Source organism: Mesoplodon densirostris, chromosome 14 (assembly GCF_025265405.1).
Source record: "Mesoplodon densirostris isolate mMesDen1 chromosome 14, mMesDen1 primary haplotype, whole genome shotgun sequence".
Taxonomy (NCBI): domain Eukaryota; kingdom Metazoa; phylum Chordata; class Mammalia; order Artiodactyla; family Ziphiidae; genus Mesoplodon; species Mesoplodon densirostris.
Window position 1 is genome coordinate 73022562 of NC_082674.1, and position 21667 is coordinate 73044228.

Below are 21667 nucleotides of genomic sequence, written 5' to 3' on the forward strand. Positions count from 1 at the left end.
TCAAGATGGAATAGATATGCTGTGATACAATTTAGAGTCGTAGTACTACTCCTCCTCCCACCACATCCGAAATCCTCTGAGCCCGGTGCAGCAGCTTCCTTTCACAATGCTAGGACCCGCCACAAGACAGATGATAATCCCTCTGGACATTTCAAGGAGCGGCACCAAGGCAACAGTACCTGGGAAATGCCACTGACAGCTCAGAATATCCAGGGCATTTCTAGAGCCTCGGCACTGCTCTCGCTCTGGGAATGAAGGTCCAAAAAGCACATCGGAGAATGTTCATAGTTGTAAACAAGCTCCACCTTTGAAACACAATCTACATAGAACCACATATACAAGCCTGCACAATGGATGAAGCCAAGGTCTCCTCCATGATTTCCCTTCTGACCACCTTATTGTCTCCTCAGCCATAAAAGGTGAACTTGAAACTCAGGACCTTGCCTTGTCACCAGAAACATCCAAGCTTGGATCAGTCTTTCTAAGACCAGGTACTTGCTCTCTGAACTATTAGAGACTTGTCACATACACACAGGTAGAACAGGATTATTTCTATCTACCTGGGGACCTGGAGTCTTTCACATTGCTCCTGTTCAAACTCTCACAACAGCAAAACTTTACCTACAGAGGGTTCAAGCTATGACACTCCCAATTTCCACAAACCTCCTCAGCTCTTGTGAGTCACATGCAGCCAATTCCAGGAATTGGAAACATGGTTGTGAGGATGAAACTGACTTTGGGGCTCCCCTTGGATATGGTCTTCCAGACTTACCCAAAGGCCATTAAGAGGAAGGTTTACCCCACCTCAGGGAAACCCGAGGCAGTACTTGCAGTCAAGGGCTGGCCATGGCTTCTGAGCTACATCCAAAGAGCAGTTCATACTGTACCTGGGTCTGCTGGAGCCATTTCTGACTGTCCGAGAGCCAGCACGTACCGCTCCTCAACTGCCTCCATTGTGGCTCATCAGTAGGGCTGTCAGATTTAGTAACTAAAAGTACAGGATACCCAGTTAAACTTGAACTCCACATGAATAATAAGTCATCACTTTTAGTATAAGTAGATCCTATGAACTATTTGGGGCATACTTATCTTCCAAATGTACTCGTTGTTTTTCTGACATTCATATTTAACTGAAGAGCCTATATTTTATCTGTCAACCCTACTCAGCAGAAATGATGGAGGCTTATAGAGATCCAAGAGATGCCTCAGAGCATCCTCAGCTTTTATTTCCATGTCCTGGACAGTGAGCCCGAGCTTCCCACTCCCATTAATTGGCTATAATGGAGTATAGTCTCCATTTTAGAGGTTTTGCTACTTGTCATTGTTATTATCTTCCTCTCACAGCAGTGAGAGGCCCGCATATTGCAAAACAAACAAACAAACAAACAAAAAGGAATAAGCTTGAATCATTCCTCCAAATCTCAGTGGTTTAAAACAACAAAGGTTCATTTCCCGCTCGTTGTACATGCCCATCATGGGCTGCCTAGGAGTTCTGCTCTTCGTTTTCCTTATTCCTGCCCCCAGCTTGACAAAGCCACCTCTCTCAGTCATCTTTGTAGAGAGAAAGAATTCTGGAGCCTCACACTGGCAGTGTGAGTTCTCGCCCAAAAGTAACACACATCACTTCCACCCAAAATTGTTGACCACAATCTTATTTTTAGGGAAACCACTGCCCAAAACTGCCTGCCCTGACCAGGCCCGATAGTAACCACTTTCACGAGTTATCGTAAAACAGGAGGTCCTGGTAAGGAACGTGGAACTAACCAACTACCACCAACCGGAAGAATTAGGGAAAGGTCAAAAGGACAGAGGAGACTCCTGTCCATATGTCCTACCAACCTCCCAGAATCCTTCTCTCTGGAACCTATCTTAGCTGAGCAATGTGTGCACCACCAGAAAGGATCCTGAGTCAGAATGACTGGCCGGAGACCACCCAGAAACGAACCCCATCACCATAACACCTGAGCCTGCGAGCCACATGGCAGAGCAGGTCTCCTGGGTTCCCTCCCCTCCTGCTCTGCACCCGGACACCCCTTCCCAATGAAGTCTGTTGCTTTGTCAGCACGTGTGTCTCCTCAGAAAATTCTTTTCTGAGTGGTAGACAAGAGCCCACTCTTGGGCCCTGGAAGAGGTCCCTCTTCCTGCAACATTTTCATGTGTCTCTCCATTTTCTAAACTCCTTAGGCAAAAGTAATTGTGAACACTACTACTGCATAGTACAGAAACCATACAGGAAAATTCGAATCCCTCCCTGTTAAATAGGAGACTTGACAAAACCACCAAGCTATGCATTCACAAAACTGGGTCTAGAACTCACATCTCTTAGGTCATGATTCAGAACCTTTTCCCACTATGCTATATGTTAGGATTTTTACACCGAGACAATGTAGTTGGGTTAATAATGCCTTTCATTTTTTGTTTTTCTTTTTTTTTCATAAATTGATTCAGGAGGGAGGCTTTGGAAGCCCCTAAAACACTTGCCTTAAACTGAAAAGCAACTGGAAAATAATCCCACTGCCTTTTGAAATGTTTGACCTAGTAAAGATTAGATGTCTGGGAGGCTTTTATGTTCTGAATAGAAGGAATAAAAAGGAAACAATCTTCCTAAGACTTTAGGAAACGGGCGGAAAAACTCTTGACTCCCACTTTGCTATTTTGATTAGCTCGTTGACACTTCAGTTCTTTGACTAATAGCAGTGGCAACAGCTGGAGGTTAGCCAAGATATAAGTATATATAATAGGGTGGCGGCCCCTGCAGAACCACATACCACTGTAAATGCTTTAGCTCAATCCTATTTGCTCATAGGTCTGTGCAAAGTAACAAATGGTTCTGAAACATTTATTCCAAATAGCTTTCTTATTATTACTTTAAAGATAACTTGGCTGCCAAATACTTGCTCCCTGGTGAAAAAGAATGCATATATGGGAGGAGGATTTATGTATCAAGATATGCTGCTTATTTCCCTCCTGCTGATACAATGCACATCTAATGAATTGGAGATAATCTTCCTCTCTTCCCCAAATTGTAGATAAATGAGTATGTCGTTTCTCCCTCCCTTCAATTCATCCTGGTCATAGTTATTTTCTTTAAGAATATTATTCCCCTGCTTAAATCTTAAATGGCTTCCCAATGCGAGAAGAATAAAACCGAAAATAGTCAACCGAACGTTCAAAGCCCCGTAGGGTTGAAGACCCTGCCGAGTTTTCCAGACTAAGCGTAACACTCACCTTCCCGCCTCCACTCAACTAGGCCAGACTTCCCTCCCTCCATCAGAGGACAGGCGCTTGCTCAACTCATTTCTTTCAAGATTATAATTTTTCAAAGTACAAATTGTTTTTTTAAGTTCAATTAATATCCCACTTTCTACAGGAAGCCCTTCCAGATATCCCAGTGAGAATGGACCACACATTTTCCCAGCATGTTAGTTGTACCTCTGTGATAACTCTTTTCACATCCTTCAATCGGGCAGACTCTTAATGAATGTGTCTGATTTCCCCCACAACATAGAGTAGGAGCCCTTGGAAAGTAAGAGGCCATGATTCCTTATCTCTGGATTTTCCACATCTCCTTGCACTGAGTATGATCCCTAGCAGGACCCTGTGGGCTCCTGGGCACAAAGCCTGTATCGGTGTCCCCCATTTCTTGATTACAGGAAATAGGCTTCATTCAGCCTCCATGACCTTCCCTGAGTTCCAAGGAGCAGGTTCAAACAGTTGCTAATTAGAGAAGGGAGGGGATGCAAGACAAGGGAGGAATAGTCAAAAGAAACGCTAGTGCAGCCTTGGGGCAGGGTCTTGGTTCCCCCTTAAGGGATACACATAACAATATCTTTGAGCTGTTTTGCAGATACTTAAACCCCCACTAGGTGGGAGAAGTTAATGGTGTGCTACCCACAAACACGCAGACCCCAGAACCAGTTGGAACCGTAAGGTTGATGATGCTGACACCCACTTACCTCACCACCAACCAATCAGAGAAATGTCCATGAGCTGATCATGCTCTCCTCTTTGAACGATTACTATAAAACTCCTCACTACCCTCTCCAGGTCAGGGACACAGAGTTTTGAGGGCAATCGCCTGCTCTAGCCCCCTTTGCCTGGCAAAGCAATAAAGCTATTCTCTTCTACTTCACCCACAACTCTGTCTTGAGATTTAATTCAGTGTCAGGGTACGGAGGCCGGATTCGGCTTCAAGTATGAGCTCCCCTACTTGCTCCTCTATCCCGCAAAAAAAACCAAAAGCTTAAATAAATTACCAAAGTACTGGATCTTCTTCCTCCCTAGGCAAAACAATGTCCTGACCAGTGGCCTCTCTTCCTTTTCCCCATACCAGCACAGGAATGCCATCTCTGCATTTATGCTTGCCTGTCACCATGTTCACGTAACTGAACAAAAGTGACAGCCCTCGGGCTTCCCTGGTGGCGCAGTGGTTGGGAGTCCGCCTGCCCATGCAGGGGACACGGGTTCGTGCCCCGGTCCGGGAGCATCCCGCATGCCGCGGAGCCGCTGGGCCCGTGAGCCATGGCCGCTGGGCCTGCACGTCCGGAGCCTGTGCTCCGCAACGGGAGAGGCCACAACAGTGAGAGGCCCGCGTACCGCAAAAAACAAAAAAAGTGACAGCCCTGTTCATCCCATGTCCTGTGTAATCCACCCAACTCCCTTCGTCTCCATCTAAAACTATTTTTTACACTGCCTAAAATTTAACCATAGAGAATCAGGACTTTGAATGTTTACCCTTCAAAGATTTTTATTAAAATACAAGTAACCTCATGAGAAGTGGTGCCTTAACTTAAACCATCATCAGCCACTGTTTTAGCAAGGACTAGGGGAAAACAGGCTGAGAATTGGGCCATTTTTTAATGGCATTGGAAATGTAGAGACAGGAAGAAGAAGAAATGGTATCTGATCAGGAGGTAGATGTTGGGGAGGTGGTGAAAAAGTACCAAAAATAAATATTCAACTTCCTCATAAATTTGCAACAGACAAAATCTTCCTGAGCTGGTGCCCCTGTGTGAAGCAATGTATTAAGGACATAAGACATAGAGATCCACTGCAAATTAATCATGTTAATAAACTGAGCTGAGACTCAGAGAGTTCAAATAACTAGGGTTGAGAAGAATATTCCAAGTTTATTTTTCAAGGAGCCCAGAGATTGAGGTAAAACCCACAGCTGTAAAGAACACCTTTGCATCAAGGACTTAGCTTCTATGTATGAATTGTAAGTAAGGGAAGCAGCCTTAGAAAGCAGAATCAGATGATTACTGGTGCCTAGGAAAACCTCTGGCCTAAAGAAGTCATCTGAAGTTAGCCCCATCTTCCTCTAAACCCATTTGGTAGGGTTTTGACAATCTCCTCCATGAACATAATACACTTGACATGAATTCATGGAAGTAAATGAGGTTAACAGGATCTGACCAACACCTTAGTGTCTCTTCCAAAGGATGGGCAGTGTATCCATAATGAGGAAAGGGATATGAAATGCTCACAAATCCCATGATGAAAATGCCTCTTGGTCTATAAATCATGTTTCCCTGCTGTTCATAGCTCTGAAAAGGATTAGAGAGAAACCTACTCCTGGGTGTGACAACTGGGGTCACTGAAGATTAGATGTTGCCATGAGCCCACAGAGTCTGCCCTGCAGAAAGCAGTAAAATGATCAAACCCTCACTCCTTCTGCTGGAATATTTACTGTTGACACAAGAGTTCAGCTGTAGACTATGAGCAAAAACCTTCTGTCAATCACTTTCAGTCCTTAATTGGATAAAAAGAGCTAGAGATCTTTCAAAACAGTTGAAGATTGCTACCTGACAGGGGGCTGGGAGTAGTGCAACTGGCATATGGGTAATTTTTAAGGCTACTTTTAAGTGTGAAGCCCTTTGACTGGTTCTCTGTCTCATGGGTGTCCCAAAATTTCCATCTCACTGAAATTTGGAAAAGAATTCAGGTTCTGTCTTTCCCCAGAGAGGGGAGGCAGCCACAAGCTTTACAAACCTAGCGTTTGTACATACAGCGAAGCTAGATTCGCTTACTATTGGAGCCTGACAATACTCGATACCTGATAAAAATCACTGTCAAATAACATTTATAAGAACCCAATTGCATGAGATGGGGTACGATGTTGAGGATCACAAGCAGTTACAGCAAAGGCCTCCAGGTGCCCAGAGTTTAGGGCAAGCAAATGAGTATATAGGAAAGGCAAAATTTAAAAATGGCAGACCAAATTTGAATGGACCAAGTAACTGCTTTGCCATTGTACATTCTTCCTATTCCCCATCACCCATCCATCTATCCATCCCCCCAAAACATACCCCAACCCTAGTGACAAAGGTGGAGGCAAAGCCTGGAAGGACAGTCCACAGGTACTGAGATGCTCAGGGTTGGGAAGGACTTTGATGCTTGTGAAATCCAATCCACGGTACCTTTGAATTTCCTCTGCCATGGCTCCACCAAGTAATTACTTGGCACATGTCCTAGGACCTTCAGGGACTGGGAATCCACCACTTTCTAAAACAACAACAAAACTCAACATATTTAGGCAGATAAAACATATTTAGGCAGATAGAACAAAAAATTCTTCCTTGTAAGGACAAATCCACTTCCCCAGAGCCTGTGGCTTCTGGTTGCATCTTTTAGGGCCACAGAGGAAAAAAAATCAACATTCCTCTTCCACAAGACAATCCTTCTAATATTTGAAGACTGTTATCTCAGCCCTTCAAGTCTTTTCTTCAGCTGCACAGCCCTATTTCCCTAAACGTCCAGATTTCATTTCCACATTGTGATCCAAACTTTCTCCTGAATGTGGGTCCTAGTTGCTTTATATTTATCTTAGTCTACCGTCCCCAGAACTTAACACAGTATTCCAACTAAGGTCTGACCAAGGCAAAGCAGAGTGGGGTTCTTACCTCCCCCACCAGAGACACTTCTCTTAAGACTGGCTTTTTGGTAGCCACATCAAACTGCTAACTCCTACTGAGCTGATACAGCCACTTTAAAGCAGCCAAGTCATACTTCAAAACCATTATTTCTCACCAAGTAATGGAGCTATCTGGGTTATCCAGACCTCTTCTATCCCTCACCCAAAGACCATCCATAAGCCTCACCCCACCAACATAAAAGCACAAGAAATGGGTAAAGTTTTCTGTTTTGTACTTTCCTTGGAAAAAGCTGAAAATTATTTGATTCGCCCAAGACTCCTCAAAATACCCCAGGTCAGGGGCTTCCCCGGTGGCGCAGTGCTTGAGAGTCTGCCTGCCGATGCAGGGGACACGGGTTCATGCCCCGGTCCGGGAAGATCCCACATGCCGCGGAGCGGCTGGGCCCGTGAGCCATGGCCGCTGAGCTTGCACGTCCGGAGCCTGTGCTCCGCAACGGGAGAGGCCACAACAGTGAGAGGCCCGCGTACTGCCAAAACAAAAAAAAAAAAAGAAAAGAAAAAAAAATACCCCAGGTCAAAAATTGTCATCTCAAAACGTTATGCAGCTCGGTGAGCTAATTTCGTGAATCTTTAAATCCCATGAAGGATACCTAATGCGTTAGACCATTAAGTGGATCCTGCCTAATTAACAGTCAATCCTAGGGGAAAGAGTGCAGGTCTGTCATTAGAGTCACCTGAGTCCGAATCTCAGCCATATGCATAAAGTGCTGTTGGCCCAGGACAACTTCTTCTGAGTCTTGCTTTCCTCCCCTAGAAATGGGGCTAAGACATCCATCTTGCCATGGCCTTGTATAAAGTACTTGACACAATGCCTGGCCTGTGGCGGATGGGCAGTAAATGCTATGTTTCCCCTCGCAGCACAGATTATTACAGCTTACACCCCATTTCCCTAGCTCTTAGACAAAGGGCCCGGGACTTGCTTGTCTTCACATCCCCCAGACCCTCAACACCAGCGTTAAGTAGACACACATTCCTCTTGAATATAAATGTGAGCATTTGGCTTTAAATTCAGTTGTGTATCATCTAGAAATAATGACATTTCTGCTCTGGCCTCTCAGTTTCAAAGGGGTATTTTTTAATTCCCAGGGAATAGCTAAGATTACCTATTATTAAAAAGAAAAAAGATAGACTCTACTCAAGTCTTGGGCAATCGTGTTCAAATGGTGCTCTAAGTCTCGGAGAACAGGTTGACATTGACATGTCTAATATTCTTAATGTTGACCCAATTTTAATCAGGTAACCGCGTTTCAAGACACAGCCAGAAACAGGAGGGGCAAGACGAGGCTCTGACGGGGAAAGCCAACCTCTGATATATCCAATTTCTGACCTATGGCTCAGTCAGCTCAAGGAAAGTTTTGTGGGTCCCCAGTGTCTTCCCAGGGCGACAGACACTCCCACACGGCCTCAACCAGGCTGAGGTAATTGTTACTGTTATGGCTTTAACGATGTGAGTGGGAGAACATGAGAATTCTGAAAGAGATTTATTTACTGCAAAGCATCCCAAATCTCTCATTAATCTGCTTTTCATTTGGCAAACTCTTCCTTCGTTAAAAGTGCCACACTCTGCTCTGCGGTTTATGACAAAGCAAAAACGTCTCTGGGAGGCAAAGCAGCAAAGTGGAAAGAATGGGGGCTCTGGAACAAATCAGACGTGAGTTTGATTTCCAAGTGTGCTATTTACTTGTTCTGTGACTGTGGGCAGTTTTCCTTAGCCTGTTAGAACCCCATCTTCTTCATCTGTCAAGAGAAGATGATTGTCCTGTCCTAGTTTATGAATATTGAGATCAGCCCTAGGCCCTAGGGCACTATGTTTGTTTCTCCTTTAAGGTTCAGTGGTCACCTGCAAAAGGAAGATCATTATATTACCAACTTCATACACTTCGTGATGAGGATTTAAATGGGTGAATGTATGTAAACTAACTAGAACAGAGTCTGGCACAGAGGAAGTTCTATACAAGTGTGAGTTATCATCATTAAGGATTAAATGACACACATAAAGGACGCTTTGAATGGTGACTTGCACCTGTTACATATGAGGTGCTCAATACATGTACGGGAAAACATCTCCCCTCCCAACTAGAGACTTTTCCGCGGGGTCTGAAGAAACTCCTTGGGTGGGAGGAGCTTTTCAAAATTATATACTCAGGGCTTCCCTGGTGGCGCAGTGGTTGAGAGTCCGCCTGCCGATGCAGGGGACGCGGGTTCATGCCCTTGTCCGGGAAGATCCCACATGCCGCAGAGGGGCTGGGCCCGTGGGCCGTGGCCGCTGAGCCTGCACGTGTGGAGACTGTGCTCCGCAACGGGAGAGGCCACAACAGTGAGAGGCCCGTGTACCGCAAAAAAAAAATATATATATATATATATATGTATATATATATATATATATATACACACACATATATATATGTATATATATATATATATATATATATATATATACATATATATATGTGTGTGTATATATATATACTTTCTTGCTCTACCATTTGAAAATAAGTTCCAGACACCATGACAGTTCATCCCTAAATATCACACATCTGCTAAGAATGAGTGTTCTCCTATATAATCAGAGTATCACTTTCATATATCCACATTGAAATTTCCCCAGTTGACCAAAATTGTTTTTTTTAATTGTTTTACTTTTTCAATCTAGGGTCAAATCAAGGTTCACACATTGCCTTTGATTATGTCTTTTAGTATCTTATCTTTTTTTTTTTTTTTTTTTGCTGTACGCGGGCCTCTCACTGTTGTGGCCTCTCCCGTTGCGCAGCACAGGCTCCACACGCGCAGGCTCAGCGGCCATGGCTCACGGGCCTAGCCGCTCCGCGGCATGTGGGATCTTCCCAGACCGGGGCACGAACCCGTGTCCCCTGCATGGGCAGGCGGACTCCCAACCACTGCGCCACCAGGGAAGCCCTGTCTTTTAGTATCTTACATCTTTTCCTGAAGAGCATTCTTTTTGTTTCTGTTTCTATTTTCACAACATTGAAAAATTCAGGACAGTTGTCCTATATTATGCCCCACATTCTATATTTAATTGTTCTTCACCACGAGAATCAGGTTAAATATTTTGGCATAAGTACTACATAGCACACAGGGGACACTGTATGCCTCCCATTGGGTCAGGTATCTATTCTAAAGGTTAATTTTCCTTGGCAATGGAAACACATAATCCATGGGATAATACCTCTTGCCACCTCCAACAACATTTTACTCAAAAGTTTTAGTATTCTTTGGGCTTCCCTGGTGGCGCAGTGGTTGAGAGTCCGCCTGCCGATACAGGGGACACGGGTTCGTGCCCCGGTCCGGGAAGATCCCACATGCTGCGGAGCGGCTGGGCCCGTGAGCCATGGCCGCTGAGCCTGCGCGTCCGGAGCCTGTGCTCCGCAACGGGGAGAGGCCACAGCAGTGAGAGGCCTGCGTACCGCAAAAAAAAAAAAAAAAAGTTTTAGTATTCTTTGATGATCTCTGCTTGAATTGCATTCAGGTGCAAAATGGTGATTTTTTAAAAAATTCTCTCCTTTTTCTACATGTACTATAAGCTTCTGTAAAGAAGAGCTTTCCTACTTATTTCTTCTCTCTCCCTCTCTTTCCCCTCTTCTTTCTATCACTCTAGATTTATGTTCAATGTGATATAATCTCGTACCATCATTATTCTTTTCAATGCTCAAATTGTCCCATTTTGACAAGTGGAAGCCCCTTCATCCTGGCTTCTGTTATTCTTTTGACATGATCCCATTAGTCTTGGAGCACTTCCCTGCTTGACAGTATGACAAGATATCCCAGACTTACCTTGTATTGTCCTTGCCCCAAACCTGGACTTAGTTCTCCAAGAAACCCTGGTTCCTTTCAGTACACGCCAATATCTGTGCGTTGTAACCACTCTGATGAAACAGAATGGATCTCCCACCCCAAATTTGGTTGGAATGTGAAGACTGATGACACACAGGAAGAGGGTATGAAAGGTTTATTACTTACTGAATGAGGCTTTCTGGGGAGAGCAGGGTAGTCTTCATAAGCTGGACTGAAAATGGTTTGTGAGAGCTGGAAGAAGACCTGCGGGGGCTTTTATGGTGGTTAGAGGGTGAGGCTGGTATGAGGGCCTCTGTGCACAGGCAGGGGCTTGTGTGGCTTGAACTTCCCATAAACACCAAAGGTGGAAGCACTCAGACTTTCTTTTTTTTTCTGTTTTTTTTTTTGTGTGTGTGGTACGCGGGCCTCTCACTGTTGTGGCCTCTCCCATCGCGGAGCACAGGCTCCGGACGCGCAGGCTCAGCGGCCATGGCTCACGGGCCCAGCCGCTCCGCGGCATGTGGCATCTTCCCGGACCGGGGCATGAACCCGCGTCCCCTGCATAGGCAGGCGGACTCTCAACCACTGGCGCCACCAGGGAAGCCCTCACTCAGACTTTCTTATCAGATTTCCCGGAAGTGGGGCACAAGGGGAGGAGGGAAGGATGAGGTTTAAGATGTCAGCAAACATCAAATAAATGGGGTCAGATAAAATTTAAAGTAAATAAAATCTAAAATATTTTTAAAATTTGTTTAATTTAAAAAACGTTAAAAATAGAAAAATTTTTAAATTTTTAGAAGTTTTTTTAATTTTAAAAAATAAAAATAAATTAATTAAAATGCTTTAAAAATGCGGTCAGACTATTACACTGGGCTACACTTACATTCTTTTACATAAGTCTATGAGATAGAGATCTGTTACATAGGTACCATGTGTGCCCAAATCAGCTTCACAGGGTACATGTCAAGTACCTGGAATAAGAACACAAGGCACTTCCAGCTCTTTAAGTGGGAAACAACCTCTATTAATACACAGTAGCAGCAGCAAAATCATTATTCCTTTGCAAGTTACCTGACATTTTCCAATTGTTTCTAAATCAGTTATGGACCAGGCTATCAATTTTCTGTTTAGAAAATCAACTTTAGAAAGGATATGTGATTTCGTGATGTCAGAGGGCTCCCCAGAGGGTCAAAAGCATTTAAACTTCTCTCTCAGTCAAGACATCAAGATAATTCTAAGAGCCTCTGTATTTCATATAAATGTCAGATTAGAGCAGCTCATCACTAAATTCAATTAATAGAAATAACCATTACATTTAAACACTCAAAAAATAAACCTACAGATCTTTGTCAAAACATATAATGATAATAACAATAATATTAGCAGCTAACATGAACTGAATGTCTTTATGTTCCAAACACATTACAGTCATCCTCGTAACAGTTCTTTGGATTTACTCTTAATATTATCTCAAGTTTGCAATGAGGAAATTGAAGCCCAAAGAGGTGAAGTAATGTGACCAACACCCCACAGCAGGTAAGTGAAGAAGTGAGAATTCAAACACAAAGCAGAAAAATAACATCGAAAATTCAACATTTCGGGACTTCCCTGGTGGTCCAGCGGTTGAGATTCTTTGCTCCCAGTGCGGGGGCCCCAGGTTCAATCCCTGGTCAGGGAACTAGATCCCGCATGCCGCAATTAAAAGATCCCACACGCTGCAACAAAGACCCTGCAGGTCACAACTAAGACCTGGCACAGCCAAATAAATAGACAGACAGATAGATATTTTTTTTAAAAAGAAAATTCAACATTTCATAACTGTATTTTAGCTCTGAAAGTAGAACACAGATTGATTTCCACTCAAGACAGAAAGTGCCAGACTGGCTCAGATTTTAACCTAGTCAGCATAAACTTTTATTCTCTGCTCTTCTATTTTTCCTTAGAATATTAGGGTCCAGCATCCAAGACAGCCAGTAGCCAAATGACCAGGGATGGGGCAGATGAACTGTTTGGACTTTTCCAATCCAAAGGATCACATCAGCAATCAGTTTGGAATTCAGTGAAGTATGCCCTGTTGCAGTCTTTTTTTTGTTTGTTTGTTTTGTTTAAAATGTTTTTTAATTTGTATACATGTAGCAACATCTGAAAAAGTTGCAATTATTTGGGAAAATAAGCATACTTATATTTTTTAATTTCTTAAAATTAAAGTTGTATTTAAAATACAACCTAATTAAAATTAATTTGTATCACAACTTAAGACATAAAAACACTAGTAGTCACATAGGAGAAAACAATTATCCAGATGAGAAATAAAAAAGGTCTAAATTAGGTAGTAAGAGTGAAGGTAAAGTGAAGGTTGGATACAACAAACATTTCAAAGAATTATACATTTCAAAGAATTATAGATTTTATTAACTAAGAAGATAAAGGGATGCAAACTTTAATTCCAGCTAACAGAATAGTTGCTGTTAACAAAATAAGAAAATCAGTTAAGTATTCTGGACATGTTCAACTTGAATATTCAGGTAGAGATTTTTATTGGAAATTTGGATCTAGATCTAGTGAAATAAGTTATACTTGGGAATCATTCCCCAAAAGGGCAATAAATGAATATATAAACAAGAGCAATTTTAAGAGGGATGAGGGGAAGAACCAACATTTAGAAGGTAACTTGTGAAGGAAGTCATAGTGGAAAAACAGTACAATCTAGTTTTTTTTCTGATTGAAAGCAAAACCCTTTAACACCAGTAACTTGTTAAGACCTCTTCATGATACCACCATTTTTCAATCCCACCATCACCATCACATCACAGAGCCATACCATGACAGGAACTTCCTCAATATTAATTGCCTGAGTACTGAAGAAAAAAAATATCTGTTACTAAGGTGTGACTTATTTATCTGTAATTTAAAAGGGGGGGCGGTTACTTTCTGTTCTCCAGATATTCAGAAGAGACAAGACAACTTTAACTGAAGCTACTCTTCCAACCCTGTCTGTCAGCTATTATGTTTGTTAATAACAGAAAAAATTCTTTAAAAATTACATTAAAGTATAATTCTATAACCTGTAAAACTAACATTTGATACACTTTTCCTAATCTTTCAATGCCTTGTTTTTATGACATATATAGAAATATTTATTGAAGGATTACTAAATATCAAACCCTAATAGTTTACCATCTTTTTGTGCTTCCAGCCATCCTGACACACACAAGTCAAGTGGTTTGCTTAGGGTCGTACAGCTAGAATTTAAAACCTGTGTTTACATATCCGGTATGAGCCCAAAGCCCAATCTTGACGACAAAGCTACAATATCTGCTTCTCCTCTTACCTATTTAGCATAGCTTTAGCATTTCCCAGAACATTAATACCAGTAATAATTTACTGGTAACTTGACCTTCTGTTGTATAGATATACCATGATTTACTTTCATATTTACTTGCCATTAGTTTTTTCTTTTTTTTAATAAATAGGGAAGTTGACGCGCGCGCGCGCACACACAAAACAAACTGGCAAGTAGCGGTTGCCAGTGATCCTCTCATTTCAGTTTCTTAGCTTTCATATACAGTAGAATGAACAATTACAGTAATACAGACCAGAGGAGAACAAAGGTAGTATTGAAGTATAACAGGGACAATCTAAAACCGCGTTTGAAAGCAGAGCTCATGCTGTTCAACATTAGCAGGAAGAGGGAATAGGACAAAGATAAACGTGAGGCTGTCACAGAAAAGCCAGCTTATTACTAAGTTAGGTTTTATGGCAGACTGTTAAGTCACACATTAGCAGTCTCACCAATAATGTGACCACATCTGCAATCAGAATTTTCAATAATAAAATTATATACATATGTATAACATAATACAAATTTTTTTTCTATCCTTTCATTTCCAAAGCATGTTCATTCACATTTGACTGACTGATAGTAAATAATTTTCTTTTACAATAGGCCAGGACATCCGTGTTATCCTGATTATACAAAAACAGATACAAAATGGTGTTGAGACTTACTTGCCTGAAATTACAAGACTAAGTGTATACGCATATATATTTGTAAATCTCTTTATTTCCATTCCATCCCTTTGGCTGAACATTATGTGTACAATATCTGCCCTTCTTGTATTCCCCTCTCTCGTGGAAGGCATCACTATCCAGTAACCCAAGCCAAATCTCCTTTGTCATCCCCCCACCAACAGTCATCAAATGCTAACAGGACAGCTTCCTAAATCTCTCTGGAATTGATCTCTTCCCCATTAGAGTTCCCTTTTGCAAGTCCATTTCTTCATCATAAGTCTGACATGTGAGCTCTTAATTGCTCTGCCGCAGTTTTCTCTTCTTCAGTCAGTGGTAACAGCTTCAGGTCTGTTTGCTTTTGTAGTTCTTGTATCAAGGTCATAGTCTTATTGAAAGTAGCACAAATGCGGCTCTTAGTCTCTTTATGCTCGACAGCAATTGGTTTAAAGCGTGCGTGCAAAGTTTGATATCGAGACTTTATTGCTGACAATTCCTTTAAGAGTGTAACAGGATTTTTCATCAGTTCCAGCTTATCGACCTCCGCCTCCATGTTGAATAGTTGACATTCCTCAGACCGCGGCGGCGCTTAAGCCGCAAACCGTACTACTCCCTGTTGCAGTCTTGAGGTGATTTTTTTCGGCTGAAATCCAGATTGCTCTGTGTTGTAACCACTCTGAAGAAACAGAATAAACCCCCCACCCAAAATCTGGTTGGAAAGTCAAGACTGATGACACACAACAAGAAGGTATGAAAGGTTTCTTACTTACATGAAATGAGAGAGGTGTTGAGTTCAAAAGTACCTACAGACTAATGGGTTAAAAAAATGGTTCAACCACTGCTTGACCTTCAGCTTTGGAGAGCTCAATATCACATGTGTAGTGTAATAGTCTACATGACATAGCTTTCAGAGCACTTGTACACACATCTCATTGAATCACCTCAATAACTGAGTGTGAATGACAGAAAATTTACCTATGCAAACGTGAAGCAAATATCTCATGGAATCAATATGTGTATTCCAGTAGGCAGAAGGTGCTAAACACCTTTATAACCCCTTGGCACACGGCTTTGCTCAAATGGCTGTGGCAACCAGCTGTGCCGCAGATATAACCTTTGACAAAATGACACACCTCTGCTGCACTGCTCGTCACTTGCTTTCTGGCCCAAGCTTCTCTGTCCACTGAGATTCTGGGCTGTGATGGGTCATGTGCAAAACTGTAAGTACAAGGAAATTAACACCCCTGGAGCAACGCTTGATTAACATAGGATAGGAACTGGGAAATAAACACTCACCTTTCCCCATCCCTGGTGGACGATTCTGAGGCATATTCTGTATAACTCCAGTGCGGCCCTGCTAGCATTGAGCCCCAGCTGCACCCGGCCACCCTCTTAAAACTGCATCCTTGGATTGGCTTCCTTTCTTCCCTGTTCCACTCTTCCCAATCTGCTGTGCTTATCCTGCTTTATCAGATTTGGCTACAGTCGTTAATTAATAAATCGTTCATATACACTTCAAGAAACATCACATTCCCTAGGGACCATTCATCAAGCCCTTGTCATAGAATCTGCTTTAGGGGGGAACCCAAACAAAATCAGAGAGTTTAAGTAACTTAAAAAAGAGTCAGTTAACGTTGCAGTTAGAAAATAGCTCTGCTGTCTCCTTATGGGATGTGATTAAAAGCACAGGCACTAAAGCCACATTCAACTGGGTCTCAAACTAACTGGTGTACCTTAAGAATGTGACTTGATTCTTCTGATGCTCAACCACTTAACTGGAATATTAATATAAATGGTAATAACAATGGCCAGTCATTATTGAGTGCTTCCATGTGTACACTCTTTGCATATATTAACCTTCTAATCCTCACCGTGACCTTATGAGATATATATATATATATATATATATATATATATATATATTTTTTTTTTTTTTAATTCAAGACCCATTTATTCTCTAATTCTGCCCACATGGAGACAATCTCCTGGAAAAGGCATTGAATCCTTCCATTCACTTTAACACCTTGTGCTGAAAACATGTGTTCCGAGGTTTCACCTATGAGATCCACATTCTTAAAGCACTGATTCTTAAACCTCATCTAGATTTCTCCCCTTGGATGGGGGGAGACGACGCAAACACAGCGAAGAACAGCTCAGGACTGTGGGCTCTGCTCACCCAGAAGATTTGGCCACTTTGCTAAACTCTCTTGTTCAAGTAGTTTCTCAGTTTCTTGGATATTCTATGAGGCAATCACACTGTCTGCATTATTGACAATTTCTGTCATCTTGATTTTGATTTAAATAGGAATGCTTCTAAAGAATTCATATTTCTAGGATTAATTTGAGAAGAAGGAAGCCCCATCTGAGTAACGAAACAGCACCATTAAAATACATTTTATTTATTCTTTAATTGAATATAGGTTTATTCACTTTCACTTCCTTTTACAGAAAAACTAAAGATATCTGGGTTTATTAGTAAACGAGTCCTGTGCCATGCTGAAGAATTTACTATGAAAAAGCATGCATCTCTAGAAATTATAAAAAATATTTACACAGGGCTTCCCTGGTGGCGCAGTGGTTGAGAGTCCGCCTGCCGATGCAGGGGACACGGGTTCGTGCCCCGGTCCGGGAAGATCCCACATGCCGTGGAGCGGCTGGGCCCGTGAGCCATGGTCACTGAGCCTGCGCGTCCGGAGCCTATGTTCCACAGCGGGAGAGGCCACAACAGTGAGAAGCCCGCGTACTGAAAAAAAAAAAAAAAAAAAAATTTACAGATTTGCCAAGCCACAGAATGCTAATGTAATAAAATACATTTTAGGAGATAGGACAGAGTTGTGTTATGTTCACGTTAGAGAAAAAAACAATTATTTTGATAAAAACAGTTGCTCTTAAACTACTTCATCTTCTTCGGTTGCTTGTTTGCAATAATGGACAATGAAACTAGTATAGAATCTTTTCATTTTAATTTACCTATGATACACATTGCATAGTTTAGGAATAATTTAAAATATTAATAACTGAGGCAAAAAGTTGTATTTTTCCTATTAACAGGGCAGTGGGAAAGAACAGCAAAGTAGTGGCCTGGAAGAAATAAGAGAGTCACTCAGGAATCATGGAGTGCAGTTGGAATTAGAATACTCTTCTTTGATACACGACCGGGAAATTAGGTTAGTGTATAGTAATATTTTAATTTTTATGCAGTTGAAAAATACTTATTTTTATTTCTCATAATACGTTATATATAATTACATACAATATTCAATTTAAATATTAAAGATTTAAATAAAGCTCCATTTTCATATCTTTTCACTTTTGAAGGAAAAAAAAATCTGGCTGATTTTGTCCTGTATGTGAGTTTCCTATTTCCTAATGGAATAAAATTTACATGTTCTGTGTCATGTGAGAAGAGGAAGTGCTTTTCTGTCATTCAGCTATACACAGTGTTATGGCATTGGGATAATTTCCTTTTCCAGTGATACTAACATTGACTTAATGTGGTTGTACTTCTCATGGTCTTTTAAATATTCTAGGAGGCATGACAGGACGTCGTGTCATGCCTGCCAGGGCTCCCCCTGCTTATGTCCCCCACCTCTAGGCAGGGGGACCCCTGAAACATCACCCCAGTCTGCCTGAGTACACTTGGAAGCCACTTCTTAGCAGAACTGGGAAGCTTTACCAGCAAGGTGAAATTCAGGAGGAAGGTTTAATTGAATTGTGAAACTCTTTATCAGCTAATGGACGTTTTGTTTCACTGTAGACACAGCCCATGGGTAAACCCAGGTTTGGTTCAACTCTTGCCACTGGAGGAAGTGATTTTATTCGTTAGGGGGAAATTTAGCTGACACTTAATACATTACAGCTTTGGTCATTGTCTGACTTAAATGTCTGGAGTGTAATACTATATACTAATTTCAATAGGTTCAACAATGGATGGATGATTAAGATCGGAAGGGGACTTGATTATTTTAAGAAACCACAGGTAGGATATAGTCTTATGAGCGACTGTGGAGCACTCTTTTTATTTTAACAAAATGGCTTTGGTCCTTTTTGTTAAAAAAATTTCTTTTCTTCTCTTCTTAGAGTCGTTTTTCCCTTGGATATTGTGATTTTGATTTAAGACCATGTCATGAAACGACAGTGGACATTTTTCATAATAAGCACACACAAAAAATATGATGGGTAGTAGCCTAATTTACATTATATATTTCTATTTTAAATGAATATTCGATTTTTTTTTTACTTTGGACAGATCATTCCTATAATGTATGAATTTAACAATAAACTTTTACATTCCTACTAATTTATGGATTCATTGTTCAGTTGTGTGACCAATCCTAAGTATTTTTATAAATATATTACTCAGTAGAGTTATAGTGTTTCAAGTCATATGGTTAATTTAAACATTTTACCAGATTTTCTCTATTTGCCTGTTGGAGAGTGAATCAACACGTAATGAGCACCTATTAAGAAGATGAATTGGATGCTTTAATCTTGTCCCTGAGAATGTAGAGTCCAGGAAGAAAAATCATGAATTAGAGTACTCTTAAGAGACAGATGGGCTTGTGGGTCTAACAGCCAGAAAAAAATAACCACCGAAAATTTCGTTACAATTGTGTCTTTAGCAGACATTTACCTATATATATATATATATATATATATATATAGGCACATAATAGATAATAAAGGTCTTTCAAATTAGTGGGAAACGAGTAGACTAGCCAATAAAAGTTTGCAAAAGCTAACATTAGATCTCTACCTTATGCCACATAGAGAAATTATTCTAAATGGGTTAAAGAGCTAATGAAATGAAATATCCAAACACTTTTTTTTAACTCCACTGAATGTACTAAGCATAACACAAAACCCAGGAATTATCAAGGAAAGTAAAGAGCAAATGATCATATAAATATTTAAAACTTGAATAAAGGGAACCATAAAAAAGTTAAAAACATATGAGATCAAATTTACAACATACAGGAAAAGGGTTAATAGTCCTAACATATAAGGAATATTGCCACATTTTCAGCAAGTTTGACCTGACCAAGGATTTGGTCCTTTGAGCAATCTCTCTCTACTGGCTTGTTCCTGTGGTACATACATTCCCATCCAGATACACCCTGTTTCTTTGTTCTTCATGAACAAATTTCTTGGAGTTCTCTATCCAGTTTTTTCCCCTTTCCTCACCACCTATTCACACTTCAATTCACTTCTATCCGGCTACCCAGTCACTCCACTGAAATTGCTCTTATCAAGGTCAGCAGTGACCTCCATACCACCATATCCAATGGACACTTTTTAACCCTCGTGTTACTTGTTTCAGGAGTATTAGACCCAGCTGGCCACTCCTTTTTTTTTTTTGTAATTTTTTTTATCATTGTGTTCTGAATTCACAGCATTTTAAAATTTATTTGTATTTCATTTTATTTATTTTTGGCTGCATTGGGTCTTCGCTGCTGCACACGGGCTTTCTCTAGTTACGGCGAGTGGGGGCTACTCTTCGTTACAGCGAGTGGGGGCTACTCTTCGTTGCAGCGAGCAGGCTTCTCTTGTTGCGGAGCACAGGCTCTAGGTGCGCGGGCTTCAGTAGTTGTGGCTCGCGGGCTCTAGAGCACAGGCTCAGTAGTTGTGGCGCACGGGCTTAGGTGCTCCACAGCATGTGGAATCTTCCTGGACCAGGGCTCGAACCCAAGTCCCCTGCATTGGCAGGCGGATTCGTAACCACTGCACCACCAGTGAAGTCCCTGGCCGCTCCCTTCTTGAACCTCAACTTCCATGTAACACACTTTGCTTCTCCTCCACCCTACCTTTTAAATATTGGAGTTCTCCTAAACTAGGTATTAGGTAGTAACCTTTTTTTTAGTAGGAACTTGTATGGGGAGGTCTTCCCCTATAAGAATTACACTTATGGGGAAAAAAATTAATAAATAAGTAAAAAAGAATTACACTGTGGCCTGATAATTAGATGTTAATGTGGCTGCAGCTTTAGGAACTTGACCTAGTTGTGTGTACCTTCCATGTTGGCTGGGGGAGGAAGCACTATCAGGTGTGAGGAGATGGACAGGGCAGGATCTGCCAGGCCAGGACTCCCACCTTCTCCCCTTTTTCAAAGATGTGTGTCCTGTTCCAGGTGTAGTACCTGGATGGGTCTGGTTTGCAGCAGAACATCAGCATCCCAGTGGAGAATGAGTCATTCCTCCTCAAACAGGGATGCAAAGTAACTCACCCATCTTGGTGGGATGTCCCTTTACAAATCCCACTGCAAACTCCCTTCCCAGGTGTGATGGGGCTTGGTGTTCTCAGCAGCATAGCTCGTAGATCCACAGTGAGAGGGAAATGGCTGTCTCCTGCAATTTCCATACCTTAATGTGGGTATCGTGTGTCTGAGCAAGGGTCTCCCATCTGGCCTGTGGGGCAGCAGGCCCTACTGGTTGATCACTCAAGTATCTTAAAGCCTGGGATAGTACTTCAGTCCGTCTGGCCAAGGTGGGTTTTACCTGTGAGTAATTCAATCTGCTGCCTTAATGTTTCATTCTTCCTTTCTACCGACTCTGCTGGTTGTAGCTTGTAGGAGAGACAGAACCTCCATCAGTGTCATGGTCCTTCGCCCAATCTTGTGTTGACTGAAAGAAAAAGGCACAACATAAGAGTTGTTAGTTTCAGTTTTATTTGGAAAACTTAGTGAGGACTATAGCTTGGGAAACAGCCTCTTGGTAGCCCAGAGGGGACTGCTCCCCAAGACACAGGGGGAGAAGCCAGTATATATGTAATTTTGGCCAGGGAAACCGTGCAGTCAAGTATACATCTCAGCAGAAGGTTAGTGCTGGTCATGAGGAACAGATATATTAGTTACTGATGTTAGTGCTTTTTCTGTGTATGCGAAGATGCAAGAATCTGGGTTCTCTAAAAATCTTCCTGAGATATATCTAACTATCT

General features: G+C 41.6%; 2 protein-coding genes and 1 long non-coding RNA gene across 3 annotated transcripts in view; 1 reads left to right on the forward strand and 2 right to left on the reverse strand.

Moving 5' to 3' along the window:
- Positions 1-15008: 15008 nt before the first annotated feature.
- On the reverse strand, positions 15009-15287 carry LOC132501390 (spindle and kinetochore-associated protein 2-like). Its single transcript, XM_060116971.1, has one exon. The coding sequence runs from the start codon at positions 15285-15287 to the stop codon at positions 15009-15011; it is 279 nt and encodes a 92-aa protein (XP_059972954.1).
- A 1836-nt stretch (positions 15288-17123) lies between these two features.
- LOC132502198 (lipoyltransferase 1, mitochondrial-like) overlaps positions 17124-21667 on the reverse strand; it is a 37693-nt gene continuing 33149 nt past the window's right edge. Inside the window, exons 2-3 of the transcript XR_009534409.1 lie at positions 21229-21354; positions 17124-17477 (exon numbers count right to left, since the gene is read on the reverse strand). The gene's annotated coding sequence lies outside the window, so the exon portion shown is untranslated. The remainder of the gene's footprint in view (positions 17478-21228; positions 21355-21667) is intronic.
- On the forward strand, positions 17606-18976 carry LOC132502217 (uncharacterized). Its single transcript, XR_009534416.1, has 3 exons — positions 17606-17901; positions 18653-18713; positions 18815-18976. It is a non-coding gene; the product is annotated as an uncharacterized LOC132502217 (long non-coding RNA).